The sequence below is a fragment of the Pleurodeles waltl genome, chromosome 10, assembly GCF_031143425.1.
Source record: "Pleurodeles waltl isolate 20211129_DDA chromosome 10, aPleWal1.hap1.20221129, whole genome shotgun sequence".
Taxonomy (NCBI): domain Eukaryota; kingdom Metazoa; phylum Chordata; class Amphibia; order Caudata; family Salamandridae; genus Pleurodeles; species Pleurodeles waltl.
In genome coordinates, this window is record NC_090449.1 from 797148728 (window position 1) to 797167372 (window position 18645).

At 41.0% G+C, this 18645-nt stretch overlaps 1 protein-coding gene across 3 annotated transcripts in view; it reads left to right on the top strand.

The window, feature by feature from the left end:
- CREB5 (cAMP responsive element binding protein 5) overlaps window positions 1-18645 on the top strand; it is a 973618-nt gene that overhangs the window by 944263 nt on the left and 10710 nt on the right. For all 3 annotated transcript variants that reach the window (XM_069211454.1, XM_069211452.1, XM_069211453.1), the window contains 3 exons: window positions 5902-6228; window positions 10197-10424; window positions 13221-13329. In XM_069211454.1, coding sequence (XP_069067555.1) covers window positions 5902-6228; window positions 10197-10424; window positions 13221-13329 — 664 coding nt within the window. The remainder of the gene's footprint in view (window positions 1-5901; window positions 6229-10196; window positions 10425-13220; window positions 13330-18645) is intronic.

The window sequence follows — 18645 nt, forward strand, 5'->3', positions numbered from 1 at the left end:
TACCTGTTATATAGACTTTCGTGATTCACTTGCTGCCTCACATTCAACAAATATCTGCAATGTGGCATAAAGCACAAACTGACCACTTTCATTTACATTAAAAAAGAACATCCTGGCGAAATGCAGGCCTTCCAGTGCACTCATTGGAATGCCACTGTGGTCTGCTTTCAGCTTCCTAGTTCATCCTCTACTTTGCCTGCCATGTTTGACATGTTTTTTGGTTTGTGTTTTTCCTGCTCTGAAAAAGCGCTACCTTTGTTCTTCATTTGTGAACGATATTGTGGGTGTTTGAATTACAGTCTAGTGGCTTCTTTGCTCTTTGTGTAAATAGATCACTTAGGTAACTCAATGCGGGGATTCATCCATATGCCCTTCAGGGCAACTCTTTGAAAACTTTTCTTGGCGATTTAAACTTTGCCAACTTAGGCTCTAAATGCTGAATTCGGAGTGATAGCAAACAAAATGTTTGCTGTTTTGCACATGTTTTCATCTGGCAGTTTTAACGTATGAATAAACCTCGCAAGCATAGGCTTTGCATTGCTGTTGGTATTCAGTTGTACGCTGATGTCTGCTATTTTTTGCGGAACTGACCTCATTATGAATTTAGAGTGGTAAAATAGTCGGTGGTTAATAGGAACTAGGCGGTGTAGAAGTAGCTTCATCTCTGGGACTGGGTGAGGTACAACAGATAACTGGCCCCTCCCAGGACTGAGATCCAGCGCAGCTGTTCCACCCTCCCTTTGGGGACAGAAAGCGAGGCGCTTGTAAAATACACAGACCAAAGTGACATGACCTCTATCGACTGAAACCAGCTGCATGGCAGTTTTTTCAGCTGGCTCTGTTACTTTACTATCTTCATATAAATGGGTTTGCTAGGATGGATTTTGGAACGAAAATACAATAATTTACAGTATGCTGCTGAAACCCATTAAACTGTAATAGCCACAGCTTTGTTCATGAATAATAAATGGGTTATTAACTCTTTGTTTTCCGCTTTCTTTCTGATTTGAAAGGGCATTTTGCACTCAAGATAAACCACTAATGCCCAGTTAGACCCATTTAGCAATGGCATTGTGGTCAGAATACTGTTTCGAAATAATCAGATGAAATCATATGCCACATTCTATCAAGTAATAATTTTAATAGAATTCACATATTATGATTGTAGGCAACCATCCATATCTCCTATAATTTTGATCTGGAAGGAGCCATAGGTCTAGAATGCATAGGACGATAATGCAAAAATGCATAAAAATTAAGGCGATGCAAATCCATCAGTGCTTATTTACCTGCCAACTTCAGCATAGCTCACTCTTCAGTCAACACTGTACTCATCTTTGTTGGCCAGTTATTCAGGCATAATGCTAACATCAATATGCATAATTATTAGAAAAGACATATGCAAATACCCGGTCGAGGATAAAGGAACATAATGCCGAGTTTGTACATATTATTATTAGCTACTCTCAGGAGATGAGGTTGTGATCACAAGTCTAAATATAGTATTGTTGAACAATTCTAGTAAACATAATATGGGGAGATTGTTTTCTCTGTCAACGTCCTGAATTATAAAGTTATTATTTCTGTAGGTGTCCTCTGTAAAAAAAAAAAACTCTAAGCAATATGCCGAATACATTACACCCTGAATATTTACTGTTTAAATATTATGAATGATGGATCATCTATTTGTTGTAAGTTATGAGTCATTTAATGCTAATATTGTGTAAAATATTAAACATCATTCAGAGTAAACTGTGTTTAAGATCTACAATTAAAGCATTAAACTCAATATACATGTCATGCTTTATTGGTACTAATTACAAAGAAAGAAATTGTCAAAACAGTTAATATGTACCAATTACGATTTTAAAAGTGAAAAAAGGCACACATTTATATAAGGTAATTTTGGTTCATACAAATTGGAGTATGTAAACAGTATGACTTTATATTTCCGGGTCCTAAAAGTTAAACAATGCAAATTACAATGATAGATGGTATTTGTCACAAAAGTATGATTCAAGCCAATTAGAAAGAATATAAACTACAACGTGTAGGGATACACATTTAAAAAAGCTAAAGCGTGCAAGATACATGATGGCTAATTTTATTTGTACTTATCATGCTATGTAAAAGTGTCATGTTTTAAATGTTATCACCGTAAAATATACATATGCTTAGTATATTGCCAAAATTGTTCTTTCTCCGAGTGTTTTCATTGAAAATAGTGGTTCATCAGTATGGAAAAGGTAATCCAATGTTCTTGTATGCAATATGCTTAATTTCCCCTCACGTTTAACATTAGAGAAAGATTGTAATTGGAAAACAATTAGATCACAGAACCGTATTTCATTCAGTGACCCTTATAATAACATTGGACTTACAGTTCCATGATTAGTAGACACAAGATATTTGGGTTTACTCACCAAAGCATTTATGGGTCGTCCAAATAATACTACAGGAGTTCTCTTTGACATACTCTTACATGCCTTTGAGAATCTGCCCCAAAACATTCAATTTCATATTTACAACTGAACAAAGAAAACATAGCCCTTTTTATTTGTGCTAGTTGTGTATGAGTATGACTTGAATATTCCCAATTTTTTCTCATTTTAGATGTTTTGGGGCCGATTCACAAAGGTATGTAGGAGTATGTGAAAAATAATGAGAGGAATACTCTTTTGTATATGCTTACATGCTTTTGTGAATCAATCCCAATGTAAGGAAAATGCCTGGTGTAACCAATGCAATTAGTTTACTAATTTATGCATTTATCTATCACACCATTACCCAAAGGCAATTAGATCTTAATTTAATGAAAAAACTAGACCAAAACAAAGATATAAAAGATATAATTTTTTGAAGAATAAACTTAGTTGTAGTGCTTACAAGCATAAAGCGCCAGCTGGGGCTATCCGGTCGCGCTAAACTGGGTCAAATCTGAAAAGTCAGGCCGACCACGATAGAGCACATGTCGGATACAGGGACCAGCCTTGGCCTGCTGAAAACAATACCTTCGTTCGGAATTGCATTGATGTCGAGATGCGAGGAGCAATTGAGGCAATGAGTTGGAGTCGATCTTGCAGATGTAGGTGATTTGTCGGTTCGAGCCGCACAAAGTCAGATATGTGTTAGGAATGGTGGCAATACTTCCAATCCTCGCAGAAGCAGTGATGCCCCAGCATTAAAAGCAATGCGGTGTCCTCGATTCTTGCAGTTGCAGCAATGTGCCAGTGTCAATGGAGATGTGCCAGTTCCAATCGGTGCAATGGTGTCAGTGTGCAGGTTCTGGCAGTTTCAGCACTTTATACCCACTTCCAAGGGCTCAGGACTGTATTGGCACCACTAGACAGGATAATACATGCAGCAAGCAAAGTCCAGGCACTGTTGCAGGATGAAGAGAAGTTTTTGATGTCCCTGAGACTTCAGAAGAATTGGAGACAAGCCAGCAAGCCCTTGGAGTCACTTTTGTTCTGGATGAAGAAGATTCAAGTCCAGTCCTTCTTGCTACCAGGCAAGGAGTGCAGCAGGTCAGCAAAGCAGAGCAGGAGTGCAGCAGAGACCAGCAGAGTGACAGTCCCTTCAGCAGCACAGCAGTCCTTCTTCCTTGCAGAGTCTCCACAGGTCCAGAAGTGTACTGAGTTGGTGGTGTCTGAGGTCCAGTTCCTATACACAGGGGTGCCTTTAAAGTGGGAGATACTTCAAAGAGAGGCCTTGGAAGTGCACAGAGTCCCTGCCCTTCCTGCCCTGACTCCAGACTAACTACAGGGTGGTATGCAGTCCCTTGTGTGGGATCAGGACACAGCCCATTCAGGTGTAAGTTTGTTTCAGCTCCTCCCTCCCATCCTTCCCAGGATAGCCCATCAGGCCTGTGGATGGCCCATCAGTCACACCTAAGCTACCTTTGTGTATGGCTGTCTGGAGGGAATACACAAAAGCCCGGCTGTCACCCATGCAGACGTGTATTCAGAGACAGGCACAAGGAACCAGATGGTTAACCGAAGAAAATGCCAACTTTCCAAAAGTGGCATTTTCAGAATTACAATTTAAAATCTGACTTCACCATAAGTTGTGATTTTATATTGTTTCCAGAGATACCAAACTTGGGGGTCTTATCTCTTCCCAATTAGAAATTACAGTTATAAAAATTTAATATGGTAATCCCAATTTTATCCTTTGGGAGAGACAGGCCTTGCAGTAGTGAAAAACAAATTTAAGAGTTTTTCACTAAGAGTACATGTAAAACATAAAGGTACATGTCCTTCTTTTTAAATGCACTGCACCCTGCCTTTGAGCTGTCTAGGGCTTACCTTAGGGGTGAAATATGAATTAAGAAGTAAGGTTTAGGCTTGGCAAGCAGGTTAACTTGCCAGGTCGACATGGCAGGTTAATACTGCACACAGGCTCTGCAATGGTAGTCCTGAGGCATGTTTGAAGGCTACTGAAGTGGGCGACACAATCAGTGTTGCAGGCCCACTATTAGCATTTAATTTACATGCCCTGGGACATAGTGCACTTTGCTAGGGACTTATGAGTAAATTAAATATACCAATTGTGGATAAGCCAATGAAACCATGTTTTAAGCAGAGACCACATGCACTTTACCACTGGCTAGCAGCGGTAAAGTGTCCAGAGTCCTAAAGCCAGCAAAAACGAGGTCAGCAAAACAGGAGGTCTGAAGGCAAAAAAGTTAGGGGAACCACACCAAGGCTGCCAGGTCTAACACCTCTACTCAGCGGCGGCTGTCGCAACTCACAAGGGTAGGGGCGGGTGGACGGGAGGGACTGGTTGGGGGAAGTAAATAAATATGTTTAGAAAACGTACCTCTACCCATTGCCACTGCCTCGCTCCTCTTTTTCTGGTGACCCAGCATTCACTGGTACACCAACACAGGCTCCCCAGTAATCCTAGCAGTGCTTTCAGGCTAAAGCTAGCATGAAAGCAGCATCAAGACTGGGCTGAGTGTTTTGGACTGCTGCTCAGACACTGCCCCGGGGTCTGTGCAGTTTCAACACAGCCGAGCAGGAGAAACCTAAGTGCACATGTGCGTTTGGCTGGTCTAAGACTGCCGAACAAATACACATTCGCACTTAGGTGCACTCTCTCCTCCTCCCCCTCCCATGGCCCAGCCCCGCCTCTCCCTTCACATGCTGCTGTCTAAGCCAGAAGCTGAAAGATAAAACAATAAAGAAATATCATTTTATTTTTCAGCTCCTGGCTTAGCCAGGGCCAACGCCCCTTTGTCATTGTGAAGGAGCTGTTTCTGCCTCTAAAATGCACAATTAGGAGCTATGCATTTCCCCCTTCACTGGCTTTAGTAGAGAACAATCTTCACCAGCTACTGAAGTTCAATTGACTGTGATACCCACCCATACAACAACATATTAATGAGACTTTAGTAATATTCAAAGATAGAAGAGAGCAGGACTGTTGTAAAACTATCTCAGGTCCAGTATGGACAGATTTAAACATTGATAGAAAAGCAATAAACACCAAAACTTAATATCTAAATTGGTAAAGGTAGTCTGCACATTATATCCTATAACCTCAAATAAAATGCGAAAGCTAAAGAAAGAAAGCGTGAACAAGGGAAAGTGGGAATTATATTGCAAAATTACAATGCAATACTATGTGGCATCGAAAGTAGTATAATGTTTGTAGCTACTTAGTAATGCTGTTAAAACATTTTTTTTACAAAGAAGGTCTTAAAAATGTAGGATGATGATTAGAAGAACTGAAATGGTAACTCAGCATGTGTCATAGAAAGACCACTGAAAAATACTGTTGCGTTTGCCTTAGAGCTATAAAATTATGTGGATTTGTGAAAATGAACTCATGTAAGTGTCACTTTGAAGATATTTGTGGAAAGCCTAATAGCTCTCAATATTCTGTGTTTTCTTCTAGCGATTGAAGGCAGCCTTATCTCATCATCCAACAGGCATGTCAAATGGCAACATGAACTCAATGGGCCACATGATGGAGATGATGAACTCTCGGCAAGAACAAACACCTCACCACCATATTCACTCACATCCACATCAGCATCAGACACTGCCAACTCATCATGCATACCAGCATCAGCAGCACCAGCATCCACCCCACCATCCACACCCACCACCACACCACCAGCAGAGCCATCCGCACCACCACTCCCACACGCATCTCCACACGCACCCAGGCCATCACCAGACCTCGCCACACCCGCCACTGCATCCTGGAGGGCAAGCACAGGTAGGTGTTTTTGGTCTTCAGTATCCCTCTTGAAAACCTCTTCACTAGTTTTTGCTGGGCAATTGTGTTTGCAGGTGTACCTAAAACAGAAGCCTTGTGTAATTCTTTTATTGGTATGGAAATAACCCCTGGTTACTTAGAATGATCCTAGCAACGAGAAGTGGACTATCTGCTATTGCCTTCATCTTCAAAGGAGGGAATCCCGAAACCTCCTGAGATAACATTCAGATGTTGTGAAGATGTGGAACAGTAAGTCACTAGTGCAGCCAGTCTCTGGATCTCACAGAGATTAGGATTATCATATCAGCATTTATAGGAGAAGGATGAATAAGACTTTCAGGAAGGCAGTGCTTCTCTGTTAGCTGGATGGTGGTACAACAGGTGACCCTAGCTTTACAAAGAAAGTCACATTTATTTCACTTTCACATTGACACAGATAGTAGATACTTTGGTTAGTGCTTAAATTAGAATTTATACAGATCACTTCTAAACTAAACACTGAGAAAACTCCAAAGTCCTGACAAAAAGGCGCCAAGAAAGTGAATGTGCTACAATGCCTTAATAATGGTGGTCAGCGCTGGAATCTGAAATGATTATAGAAAGATGAGGGTGTGAAATTCTTCTGATCTCTTAAACCAGTTCATTTTGAAAAGCGTTCTTGGCATTGGCAGCTCTCCCTAAGCTTAGAGCTGGAACGAAACTACGATGCACAACACATCACCTGAGGAACTGTGAAACCTCAAGGTTTCGAAATGTGTGGAAAGTGTGGGAGTGAGCAGGGGGAGGACTGAACGCAGAGAAAGAAGACGCTTCAGGAGTCCAGACACATCAATTACAGTTCTTTGATGTCTCGTAAAAGAAGCTGCACTGTGTGTGTAAATATGGAGGGTGTTGTCTGATGTTCTACAGCACAAAACACATCTTTTCAATGAAGATGTGCCAACAGCGAGAATTAGAACCTAGTCATGAATCAGTCAGTACCAAGAGTCACACATTAATATATGCAATATAAAATGTGAAGATTAATTCTTGCAACTTTGCAATAAATCCAATAGTCTGGGTTCAGGGTTTCAGCATCTGGGGTAGAGCAAACATACCAGTGTCTTTCTGTTTTTTTCGTAATCATGATTGGTCATTCTTTAGTGATAACTGGGAAGGCGAAATGGGAGGTGGCTTGGACTGAGATATGAATTTATGAACAAGAGGGGCAATATGTACCTTGGATCATGCACCAATCTCTCCTTCTCAGGTATTGTTAGATCATGTAGATCATTTGACTAAGTTTATTGTGGAGAAGGCTGCTGTTACACTGGTGTTGGAGTTGATAGAATTAAAATATATATTTTTAATTTATCTTTATTTTATTGACAAATGTATTTGTGAGTGAAAATATGCAATATGTCCTGCTGTTGATTTTGATTCCTACCTTCTTATTATTTTTGGTTACTTAAATCAAGGTTTTCTATAGCACAGAGCACGTTGTGCGGGGTAGAAAAGTGCTTTGCAAAGGTTGAGGTACTGAAAGACAAAATGCTTGTCAGACTTTCACTGGACTGGCCTACGAACTGTATTCGGATACGGGTTTTAAAATCCGAAAGAGAGTAGAATATGGTGTGCGAACTGCGAAGGCTTTTGTAAGACAAAAATGTTTGAAAGTTAAAAAATGGCATGAACAACTTCAGCTAAAAGTGGTTATGCAGGAAGGAAGGTTTGAAAAATCCATCTTACTGCGAGAGAATTTTCTTGCTAAATTTAACGAAATACAAAGGTTTCTGCTTCACCCAAATTCGAGGACGCATTTTAAAACTTTTCCCACACTTGGATAACTATGAGTGAATGAAGGATGAGATGGGGTTTGAATGATTAAAGCAGAACATACTTCAAATGTTAGGATCATCATTTACAGGTGTGCAGGTGGATCTGGAAGTAGCCCAAAGTTATAGCCAAATATTATATTTATGTTTTGAAACATTTGTGTACTGCTCATTCTTTAGAAAGGTGTTCTGAAACTGCTTCAGTTTAGCTGAGATCAGGTGATCTTTGCACAGTTATGTGGGCAGTGCGAGCCTCAATGTTAAGGGGCTCATTTAGAGTTTGGCAGGTGGCACCAGGCCTGCAAGGTCAGAGGAGTAACGCCCTCTGCTCCCATGGAAGGAGAGCACCTGAGAGAGATCTCTACCAGGCAGGCGGGGATCTTAGTTGCTTTAGTAGAAGCACTGTTTCAACAATTCTTAGCACGCTCACACAGCAAAGTATTTTGTTTTTCAAAAACAGACTCCCAAAGTAGGAGTTTGTTATTGGAAAACCCCAAAAGATATGGCACTGACTCTCTGTGAGTTTCCTCCCAGCAGGTGAAGGCTCATTTATTTGATTATCTGTCTGGACCATCAGGCTTTCCATGGCTATCCAGAGCAGGAAAAATGTACAACGGAACCACCATTGTAAGAAGGGCGGGCATTCCCTCATACACATAGAGATGGCACAGTAGCAGACAGTTTATCAGTGAAAGGTTTCTGCCACGGAACCTCCTGGTGCTTCTCTCGACTCTTCATAGATCAAAGGAATCATGCCTTTGGCAGACAGGACGTAGACCACTTTTTGGCAAATGTCCTACATTTGTCATACTCTAAACGAGCCCCTAGTCAACCATCAGAATCCCAGTCTGGTTTGTCACTTTCTTGGGCTATTGCCTGGGCAGATTTATTGAGCACTGAACATATTGTAAGGTCCATTCCTGCAAGGAAAATGTTTGCACCTATTTAGCATTTTTTTGTGTATTATGAGACTCCAGGTGCAGTGCAAATTCAGGGCCTGAAATGACATTACTATAACTAGGAGAAAAGTGTTATGTTTGTTCCTTTTTGCAATTCTTTGATCACAGTGGCAGTCTGAAGGACATTTGGGGAGTTTCCCATTACGTGATTCTTAGATTGAAGAAGCCCTTCCACTAACTGCTGTAAGAAAAAAGACAGCAAAAGTAATCCGGACTTATTTAGGGACCACAGTGTGTGAGTTCTCTGGAGCACTATGATTAACGTGTTCAGTGACTGCTTTCAGATGAAGAGTGCCATGAACTGCCATGTTGTTCTAAGGCTGGATGCTTTGATCAGTAGTTTAGACATTGCAACACCATGACGAAACTCTTCTATTTGTACCAGCTTTGACGTCTGTGGCATGGGCAGTGGGTTTTTAGTAATCAGTAAAAGTGAATGCTGTTGCTGATGTGTGAGGGCCCATACTTTATGGTCTAAAACAGTAGTCAATTAACAGCTCTTCTGGAATAAAGTACAGACTAAAAAAGTACCAAACATTCTATAATGTAGCCTCTAACCAAATGCCGTCTTTCTTCCTCTTTTTTTGCCTAGAATTTACCCAGAGATGTATGATAGGTGGTTGAATGTCAAAAATGTCCTCTTCTCTTTCCCGCATATTCACAGCACCTTATGTGAAATGGTGGAGCAGACAGAGTCAATCATCGGATTGACTTTAATGCAGACATTGGCTTTAGAAGGTGGGAGAGTCCGGGAATTTAAACATACAAAATGAACGTTCTTCCCCCAAACTTTTGCAATATTTTCATGGAAAGTGATTTATTTGACCACATTTCTATTTAAAAATGTTCGAAAGTTGCAAAACATCTTTATATCATCAACAAGTTTCTGCAGAGCACATTTTCTGCTAACTCTGTAAATTCATTCTATACCACAAATCAAGAGTAAAGGTGAAAGAAAAAGGCTAATTTACTTGCTCCTACCTCAGAATATAATCTCACAGGCTGTATTACTTATTTAAGTATAAAAAAGGCAAATCAGGCATTGAGAGCGGGTCTATTGCCACCACTCTCTCTGGTCAGGTTGCCTGCAGCCAGGAAGTGTTCGGACAATGTATTTGAATGTATTTTTGTCATATTTGCTTTTACAAGTCCTCAAAAGGCTGACATTTACATGTATTGCCATGTTTCTGGCCAGCTCTCCCCAGCGACACAGCAGATGCAACCCACCCAGACAATACAGTCACCTCAGCCTACAGGAGGCCGCCGAAGGCGGGTCGTGGATGAAGATCCAGACGAGAGGAGGCGGAAATTTCTGGAAAGGAACCGAGCAGCTGCCACACGGTGCAGACAGAAGAGGAAGGTCTGGGTGATGTCACTGGAAAAGAAAGCAGAGGAACTCACCCAGACAAACATGCAGCTTCAGGTGTGTACTATATATCTCGAGGACACAGAGCCACTATTTACAGTCAAGGCATTTTCTGCACAAGTCGGACATACAGGAACTTTGTTTACAAAAAAAACATAAAATTATGAATGAAAACACAGACACAATCTTGACCTACTAATGAGGAGATTCTCTTCAGCATCAGCCAGAGAAAACTCAAAAGGCATACAGATCGTGTTTTCAAATGTCAAAGTTTTTTTGGAAAAATTAGCATTGGGGTGTCAAGGACAAGGGTGATGGGATTTAATGTTACTTTTTCCATGCCTTGGTTTGTGAACAGTGTAGATTTTTGTCTCATTTTACATTGAGGTCAGGTTGTGGTCACCTTCGATGATAGGCCTACTCAGTAATTATCTTTGATATTGTTGGTTATTGCATCCTGTATGCTTCAGTTAAATTAATTGGTGAATTCATACCCACAGTTTTATAGAAATGAATCAAAATGTTGCAAAGCTACACACTGTAACAGAAAAAAGATCACAAACTTTATAGAACTCAGCAGCCAGATTTATCCTCAACCTCTCACACTGAACTCGGATCACACCACACCTGAGGGAGCTCTACTGGCTTCTGATACACCAATGCACTCATTTCAACCTCCTCACACACACACACTCAAGGCACTACACGACTTAGGCCCCACCTACCTGAACAGTTTCATCTCCTTCCACCAACCAACATGGACCCCTACTCACACATATATCACGCATAAACAGAACCAGATCAGGAGAAGGGCATTCCCTTGCATCACTCCTAAAACGTGGAACTATCTCCCACTTTACATCAGAGCTTTCTCCTCTCCTTGAATTCTGCAAGAAGTTATAAACCTGATTTTCAATGAACCAACCTACCCACCACAAAGAGAGGCATAAATATCTGCTCAAAGCCAGAACACCCTTGTGGATGATAGTGAGCTTTGCAAATACACATAGCTTAAAAGTAATAAATATTTAAAACGTGTCTAGTGAATATTTTGTTGGGCAAATCTTGCGTGAGATTTCTTTTTTTCTGTCTCACACTTAGGAGGAAAATATGTTCTCTATATTTTAAGTGCTCATTGTTTCAAATGCTATTCTACCTTTGACAATTTCACTCAGTTGACATGTATTGGGAATGAGCCCCAGCAAAAAACATAGGCGGTCATTCTGACCCTGGCGGTCAAAGACCGCCAGGGCGGAGGACCGCGGGAGCACCGCCGACAGGCCGGCGGTGCTCCAATGGGGATTCCGACCGCGGCGGTAAAGCTGCGGTCGGACCGGCAACACTGGCGGTCTCCCGCCAGTGTCCCGCCGCCCCATTGAATCCTCCAAGGCGGCGCAGCTTGCTGCGCCGCCGAGGGGATTCCGACCCCCCCTACCGCCATCCAGATCCCGGCGGTCCGACCGCCGGGAACCGGATGGCGGTAGGGGGGGGTCGCGGGGCCCCTGGGGGCCCCTACAAGTATTTCACTGTCTGCTGTGCAGACAGTGAAATACGCGACGGGTGCAACTGCACCCGTCGCACAGCTTTCACTCCGCCGGCTCGATTCCGAGCCGGCTTCCTCGTGGATGCCTCTTTCCCGCTGGGCTGGCGGGCGGCCTGAAGGCGGCCGCCCGCCAGCCCAGCGGGAATGTCAGAATTACCGCCGCGGTCTTTCGACCGCGGAACGGTAACCTGACGGCGGGACTTTGGCGGGCGGCCTCCGCCGCCCGCCAAGGTCAGAATGAGGGCCATAATCTTTTGTGGCATAGTAGTAGGTTAGGAGTTTCATGCTTATCTTCACCTGGATGAGTGGTTGCTCAGAGAATATTCCATTGAGAGATGAGCAACTATCTTACACTGACTGTTTGTATTTGTCCTTTCCGTAATGAAAGAGGGATCTTTGTTGATATTCTATAACTACCTCCTGTTCATAGGAATCATCAAAGACAACATCAGAATCCAAAAAACTCTCATCTAATTGGGATATCAGTCAACCGGACAACAGTAACACTTGGTTCCATGCCTGATGTTTGTGGTTCCAGAGGTTATCAGCCTGTAGAAATCTGGATTAATTTTAGTCTCACAAACTGACCTGTGGATGAGTCTCAGTTTACTGTATTGACTTTCACGTAGAAGTCAGAACAATAGCATGTTGTCAAATAGACACCAGTAGAGAATGGACTGAAATGGATTTTGCATTTGATGAAAGGTTACCTATCTAAATATATTGCTTGTCTTTTGAGTGCTGAACTAATTTAGCTTTACTCCTGTCCCCTCACTAAAGGATACAAAAAAACCATCACATTACACTTCTAATACACATGATTACAGGATATGGCCAGTCGTACCCATTAAAAGAACAAGCCATGAAAAATATTGTTCATGATTTAGAGGCTGGTCTTTGCAAGATACTACTACCAGTATCACTTACCGCCCAACAGACAAGTAGAAGTAGAATCAAGTAGACGGAGGTCCAACTGGCAGTAGTGGTCTCCAACTTACAATGTCAAATATGGCCCTTTGCTGGAAGGAAAGAGGCCGCCAAAGGCAACAATGCTTTTTTTGGGTATGGCAGGATTCATACTTCTTGCACCACAGCTGTATTTCGCATTCTTGATATGAAATGTACTGTATCTCAGCAACCTAACCTTTAGTCACAGGGACACTTACACATAATTTTCTTACTGCCTATTAAGTAAATGATCCTGGGCACAATGGCACTTTCAGATTAACACACTGCCTTAATAAACTAATCTAGGAGAATGATGGTTGTTTGTACAGCATGTTGACTTAAAGTCTCTTATTCTTCCGCAGAATGAAGTTTCCATGTTGAAAAATGAAGTATCACAGCTGAAACAGTTGCTATTAACTCATAAAGACTGTCCGATAACAGCCATGCAAAAAGAGTCACAGGGATATCTAAGTAAGTATCACTAATGCTACTCAGAGGTGACCATTGCAGGGTGTATTCCATGTGCATGGGGTTATGTAGTGCTGAAAGGAGGTTTGTGTTAAGTTGGAGACTACAGACGTTGATATTTGGTGTCTAGTTTAGGGTTGTAGCTGGAGGGTCTGTCCACAGTGAGCGGTGGTAGTCGTGCTAATCTACAACCATCATGGTTCCACTTCAGATACAGCATTGCTCAAACCATCAAATATAAAGATCCTGAAAAGCAGGCACGGGCTGTTTATTTTGTCAGAAAATCTTCAATTGTAAGATGTGTATTGAAAGAGCGAACTACCTTGGGGACCAATAGACAGAGTATTTAAAAAAATAGTCATATTCTGCGGAGTTATGTAATATTCTCTGAAGGCTTTTAAGGAACGTTGCCTCATGAAAACATTAATCTCTTTTGTCATTAGCAATCAATAGAATATGTTATAAATCATTTTTTAAATGGAGCATGCTCCCACATATTTCTGAAACACATGAGAGTTAATACGTTTGTATTAGGTATTCATTTGACACAGTGCACTGGCCTCACTTGCATACAGGTGTTTTTTTTTTAACGGAGAGTAGTTCAAGCTGTATAAAATGATATTTTGCTGGGATCATGTGCTTAAAATTCTTTAATCAGCTTCTCTGCTCCCTGGGAAGCGTCCATTTTGGCATAAGGGCATCACACAATTCGATTCCTGTTTGATGTGCTTCTAACAGGTTGTACTCCTATCAACAGCCAGAATGTCGTGGTACAAGAATATTGAGGGACAAAATATCGAAAGTTAAGTGCATATAGGGAAGTATAGATTTCAGATTCCTAACTCCACATCTATGTACCTTGAAGATATATATACTGTGTAGGTACACAGATGTGGAGTTAGGTATGGAAAATCTAGACTTACCTATCAGTATATGTTTTGATATTTTGTCCTCCTTGTTGTTTCACATCAATATTCTGGGGTTGATATTCAGGGTGCAAACCTGGGGGTTGTACTCAGAACAGTTCTGAAGTGAGCGCTCTGTCTCCTATTTTACACACCTGCCATTGCTGACTTGCATTCCTTCACCTTTTGCCAGTGGTGTTATTGAGCAGCACGTTGAGTATACAATTGACTGCACAGGGAAGTAGAGGAGGTAATTGGGGCCCTAAAATCAGATTTTCATTTGCAGTATGTGGATGCTACTTACTATTTAGTTGCTCCTCAAACTCACCACAACTGTTCCTTTTCAATCAAATTAATCAGCATTCACCAAGTACTAGCTGTGGGCACTGATGAACAAGTACTAGCTGTGGGCACTGATCAACAAGTACTAGATGTAACATTAATAAATATCCCACACTCTACCCTGACATCCCTTTAGATAATCATGATAAGTTCTTCCAGTGACAGTAGTCCCCTAACTGTGACATTTATGACAGTGATGCCATTTGGCCATGATGGAGTCGCTCCATTGGTTTTTTCATCTTTGAGAAGCTTGCTAACAGCACAGGGAGAACTACTGCAGAGAAGCTGCTTAAAGAGTTTTAAAAATAATGAGTTAAAAGTGGCATTTTCCATTTTATACAGGGTGAGTACAACTACTCAATGCTGCCACATTTCGGGTAAGTTGAGTTTTCTTTTAAAGGTTCAGCTACTTTTTGGGCAAGGATACCCCAATTTTCTGTGTGTTTGATTCTCTGATGGTTTTATAAGCATTGTTACTGTACGCTGTATCTATCGCTGTTTAAATAAGCAGACTGGTGATTGTTAGCTACACAATACAGCACAGCAGCTTCGTGACACCATGAACACACACGGCCTAATTCACAAAGCCACGTACACTGGCAAGTCTGACTGCCTTTGCACAAATGGCTGGATTTACAACTGCATGCTGTTTACAAACCTTAGAGCAATAAGTTATTTTTCAAATGCACTGTATCTCACCCAATGCCTGTGTAATATTACACATGAGTAAATCCCATGCAAAGGGTTGGAAGTGGGTATTCTAAGGTGTATCTTCCTGGAATGTGTAGAACCATCAGTGTGAGCACTATAAACATCGACTCCATCCCTTTCACACCCTGGAATTCTTCAGAGATGTAATTCTGACAAGGGTAATAGGAAACCCATTGCCAGGCTGAGAAGGGAATGGACCAGCTCCAATAATTATTGGAGTGTAGGAAAAGGGCTTTCTCCACAGTGGAAAAGTTTCCCCATAGAGAAAACGATATGCACTGTACAATGGGGCTGGCATTTCACTGTGACTAATCATGGTTGTAACATGCATAGAATTACAAACGGAGGAAATGACTCCACCAAAGCGTAAAAAGGAATTTATTCAATGATTATGCCTGAAAAGCTATAACTGTCACAGGTTTCCAGGCTCAACCTAGAAGCTTTTTGTGAATTCCAGGTCATAAATCTGCTCCTATGGAGGGCATAGATCAGAACTGCTCTTGTAGATGTATGACTGTCTCTCTGAATCGAACCTACATTTGAAATGCCTCTATCTACAAAAAAATGTTTGCCCTCAGAAACCGCAGCCACGACTTTCATGTTATTATTTGCATGGGTAAATTGTTAATTGGAAACTGTAGCTGAATGTAAATAACAGAATTGTGAGTCATAATTGATCTACAGGCTTGGATAGGGTAAAAAAACTGTGAAGTGTTAAAGTTTTTCTTTCACAAAGGCCAAACGAAATTAACTTGTATCGTTAATCTTAATGAGGGGTATGAGCTGGGCCTTTTAGTAGCGAATAGAGGCTTGTAACCTCCTCCCAAACCTATTGCAGCCCTTGTGCCAGCTAGATACTAACAGTGTATGTAGTTGCAAGTCTTTCAGATTTTTCCTGCCTCCTGCTTTAGTGTGAAAGTGACAATTTCTAGTAGTCTTTCCTATCATATCTTCACAATCATCCACCTAGGAGTCGGTCTTGAATCTGTGCACACGTGCAATAGCATTCAAAGTCATGCAAATCTATATATGTTTCATTCATCTGCGGGAGAAAATGTGCATTTTTAAAAGAGGGTTGCAAATCCGAGTTGGGCTGCATTGGATGTCTAATGTTGTCTATTTGACGTTTGTGGGTTTAAAAATGATTTGCTTGAACTTGCTTTCAGTGCTTTTTTAATGATTTATAATGCCGTAACTGACAAGACATTCTGCAAACCTCTTACCCTGAAATGGGGCCATATTTAACGCTTTCAGGGGCAATCAGGAGCCCCTTTGCAGATGGTTTTGCTAACAGGCGTCTCTTTGCAACTGCTGGTCTAAGCAGATACCTATTATTGCTTAATAAATAGTGTAAACCACGTGTGTATGGATCTTGTCTAAAATTAGCCAGAACTGAATCTGTGATTATTATATACCTGGCTTCAACACTGAATACCTTCGCACTATGGATTGGCGAGGCTACTACAAGGGCCCGCAGAAGTCCGTCTTATGTGAGCATGATTGTACGTTAGGCTTATGAATAAACCCAGTGCTTTAAATGGAAAAATAGAAGTACAGGTACTCTGTAATAGAGGACCTGCTTCTTTCTGAGAAGTGCCGGTACTCTCCAATTAAAAGTATTACGTTTTTCCTGAGATGTGCCGGTACTCTCCCTCTCAAAATAAAAAAGTGCCGGTACTCAGTACCGGAGAGTACCGGCCCATTTAAAGCACTGAATAAACCTGAATTCGGGTTGGGGTAGTAGGTTGCATGGTTACCTCAGCACATTTAGTAAACATTATTTGCTAGTTAGAGTGATGAGCTCCCCTAAACAGATGGGATCCCTTTGCACTTAGTGTTGACAGATGTCTGCGTTCATTTCCTTGCCCAGTAGCAAAATGCTGAACTGCAGCTTAATGTTTAAGATGATTTTCTTTTTCTGATTTTTTTTTTTAAACTTCACATTTTATAACTTGTTCCCAGCCTAGACTCCCCCACAACCCAAACTGTAACTGCCCCTCGATACAGAGATAATCATATTTGCAAAGCCCTGCATTCTAATTTCAAAATTGAATATGTAGGAGCCAGCTTGCATGAGAAAAGAGAAAGATTGTGCAAACATTATGCGAACATTGCATAGGAGAAGGCACCTTAATGGACATTTGCTGCATACAGTGCTTAATTCATAAAATAATAAGTGCCGTCGCTCAATGTTTTTCTCAAATGCCCAGAACTGGCACCTATGAATGTCGGTAGTGGCAAATTCCAAGGATGAGTAATCTGGACTCAACCTCATGCCTCTGTCTTCCACAACCACACACTTTCTGCCTATTTATTTCACTATTGCGGGTTGCTTTTCACCCCTGCTATCTCACCTTGTCACTGTTTTTAGGTCCTTTACTTCTTGCTCCTTTCCTTCCTTTGTGTTTTTCTCTTACTTGCTCTGTTTCCAAGTCTGTTGAGGAAATATAACTGCTGGTCCCCAAAAATAAGTGCTGCTGTGCCTCACCTGAGATTTTCTTGATAACATTTTTAGTCCTTACATAATTATACTTCCAGATTAATGTGAGGATTAATTTAATGATAACATTGTGTTTACGAGAATTGTGACTAACTGAATGGCCAACATCTTATGTAAGGCCTGTATTTTGTCCATGCTTACTTAGGCTGATGAAATTATTTTGTCTTTACAAGAGAGGGTGTTTCTTAACTAAAATAAAATGTCAGAATTAAATGTGTATTTAGTGGCCCCTGCTGGACTAAAGTAGAAGCGAATGCAAGGTCGCTGTTGCAATGCAAGCTGTATAAATTGTTTCTAGTGTGTTCCGTAGTTTTGGCTGACTTCATTGGGCGTAGTTATGTTTCTAATTTGTGTGTCTTTACTTGAGGGAAAAGAAATGGTGTAGTAACATATTTTGTAATCGTTTTCCTGTGAATTCGTATTTCGGTGGAGTGGAAACAATGGATCTACAGATGAAGCTGAAGAAGAAGAAGTATAGGATACAAAAGTATTAGTTTAGATTTTGTCAATGGAATAACAGCAAATAGCAGAGCTTGAAGTAAACTATTTGTATAATTTTGATATCTGTAAATCTTCTGATTGGTTATAACTTTCTTACCTCATACTTTAGCCAATCATTTTCATTTAACAAGTTTAGACTCAGCATTGAACAGATATAAACTAAAATACCAGAAATGTCAATATACTATCTGGAAAACGGGAAAAGGCAAAGTGACAGATCATAAAGTAATAGAATCTCTAGGACTCAGGATACAGGAAAATCCCAAAGAAGAATGACCCACAAACAATGGTGACTGAACATTAAATTAAACTTGTTAAATGAAAATGATTGGATAAAGTATGTGATGAGAAAGTTATGAC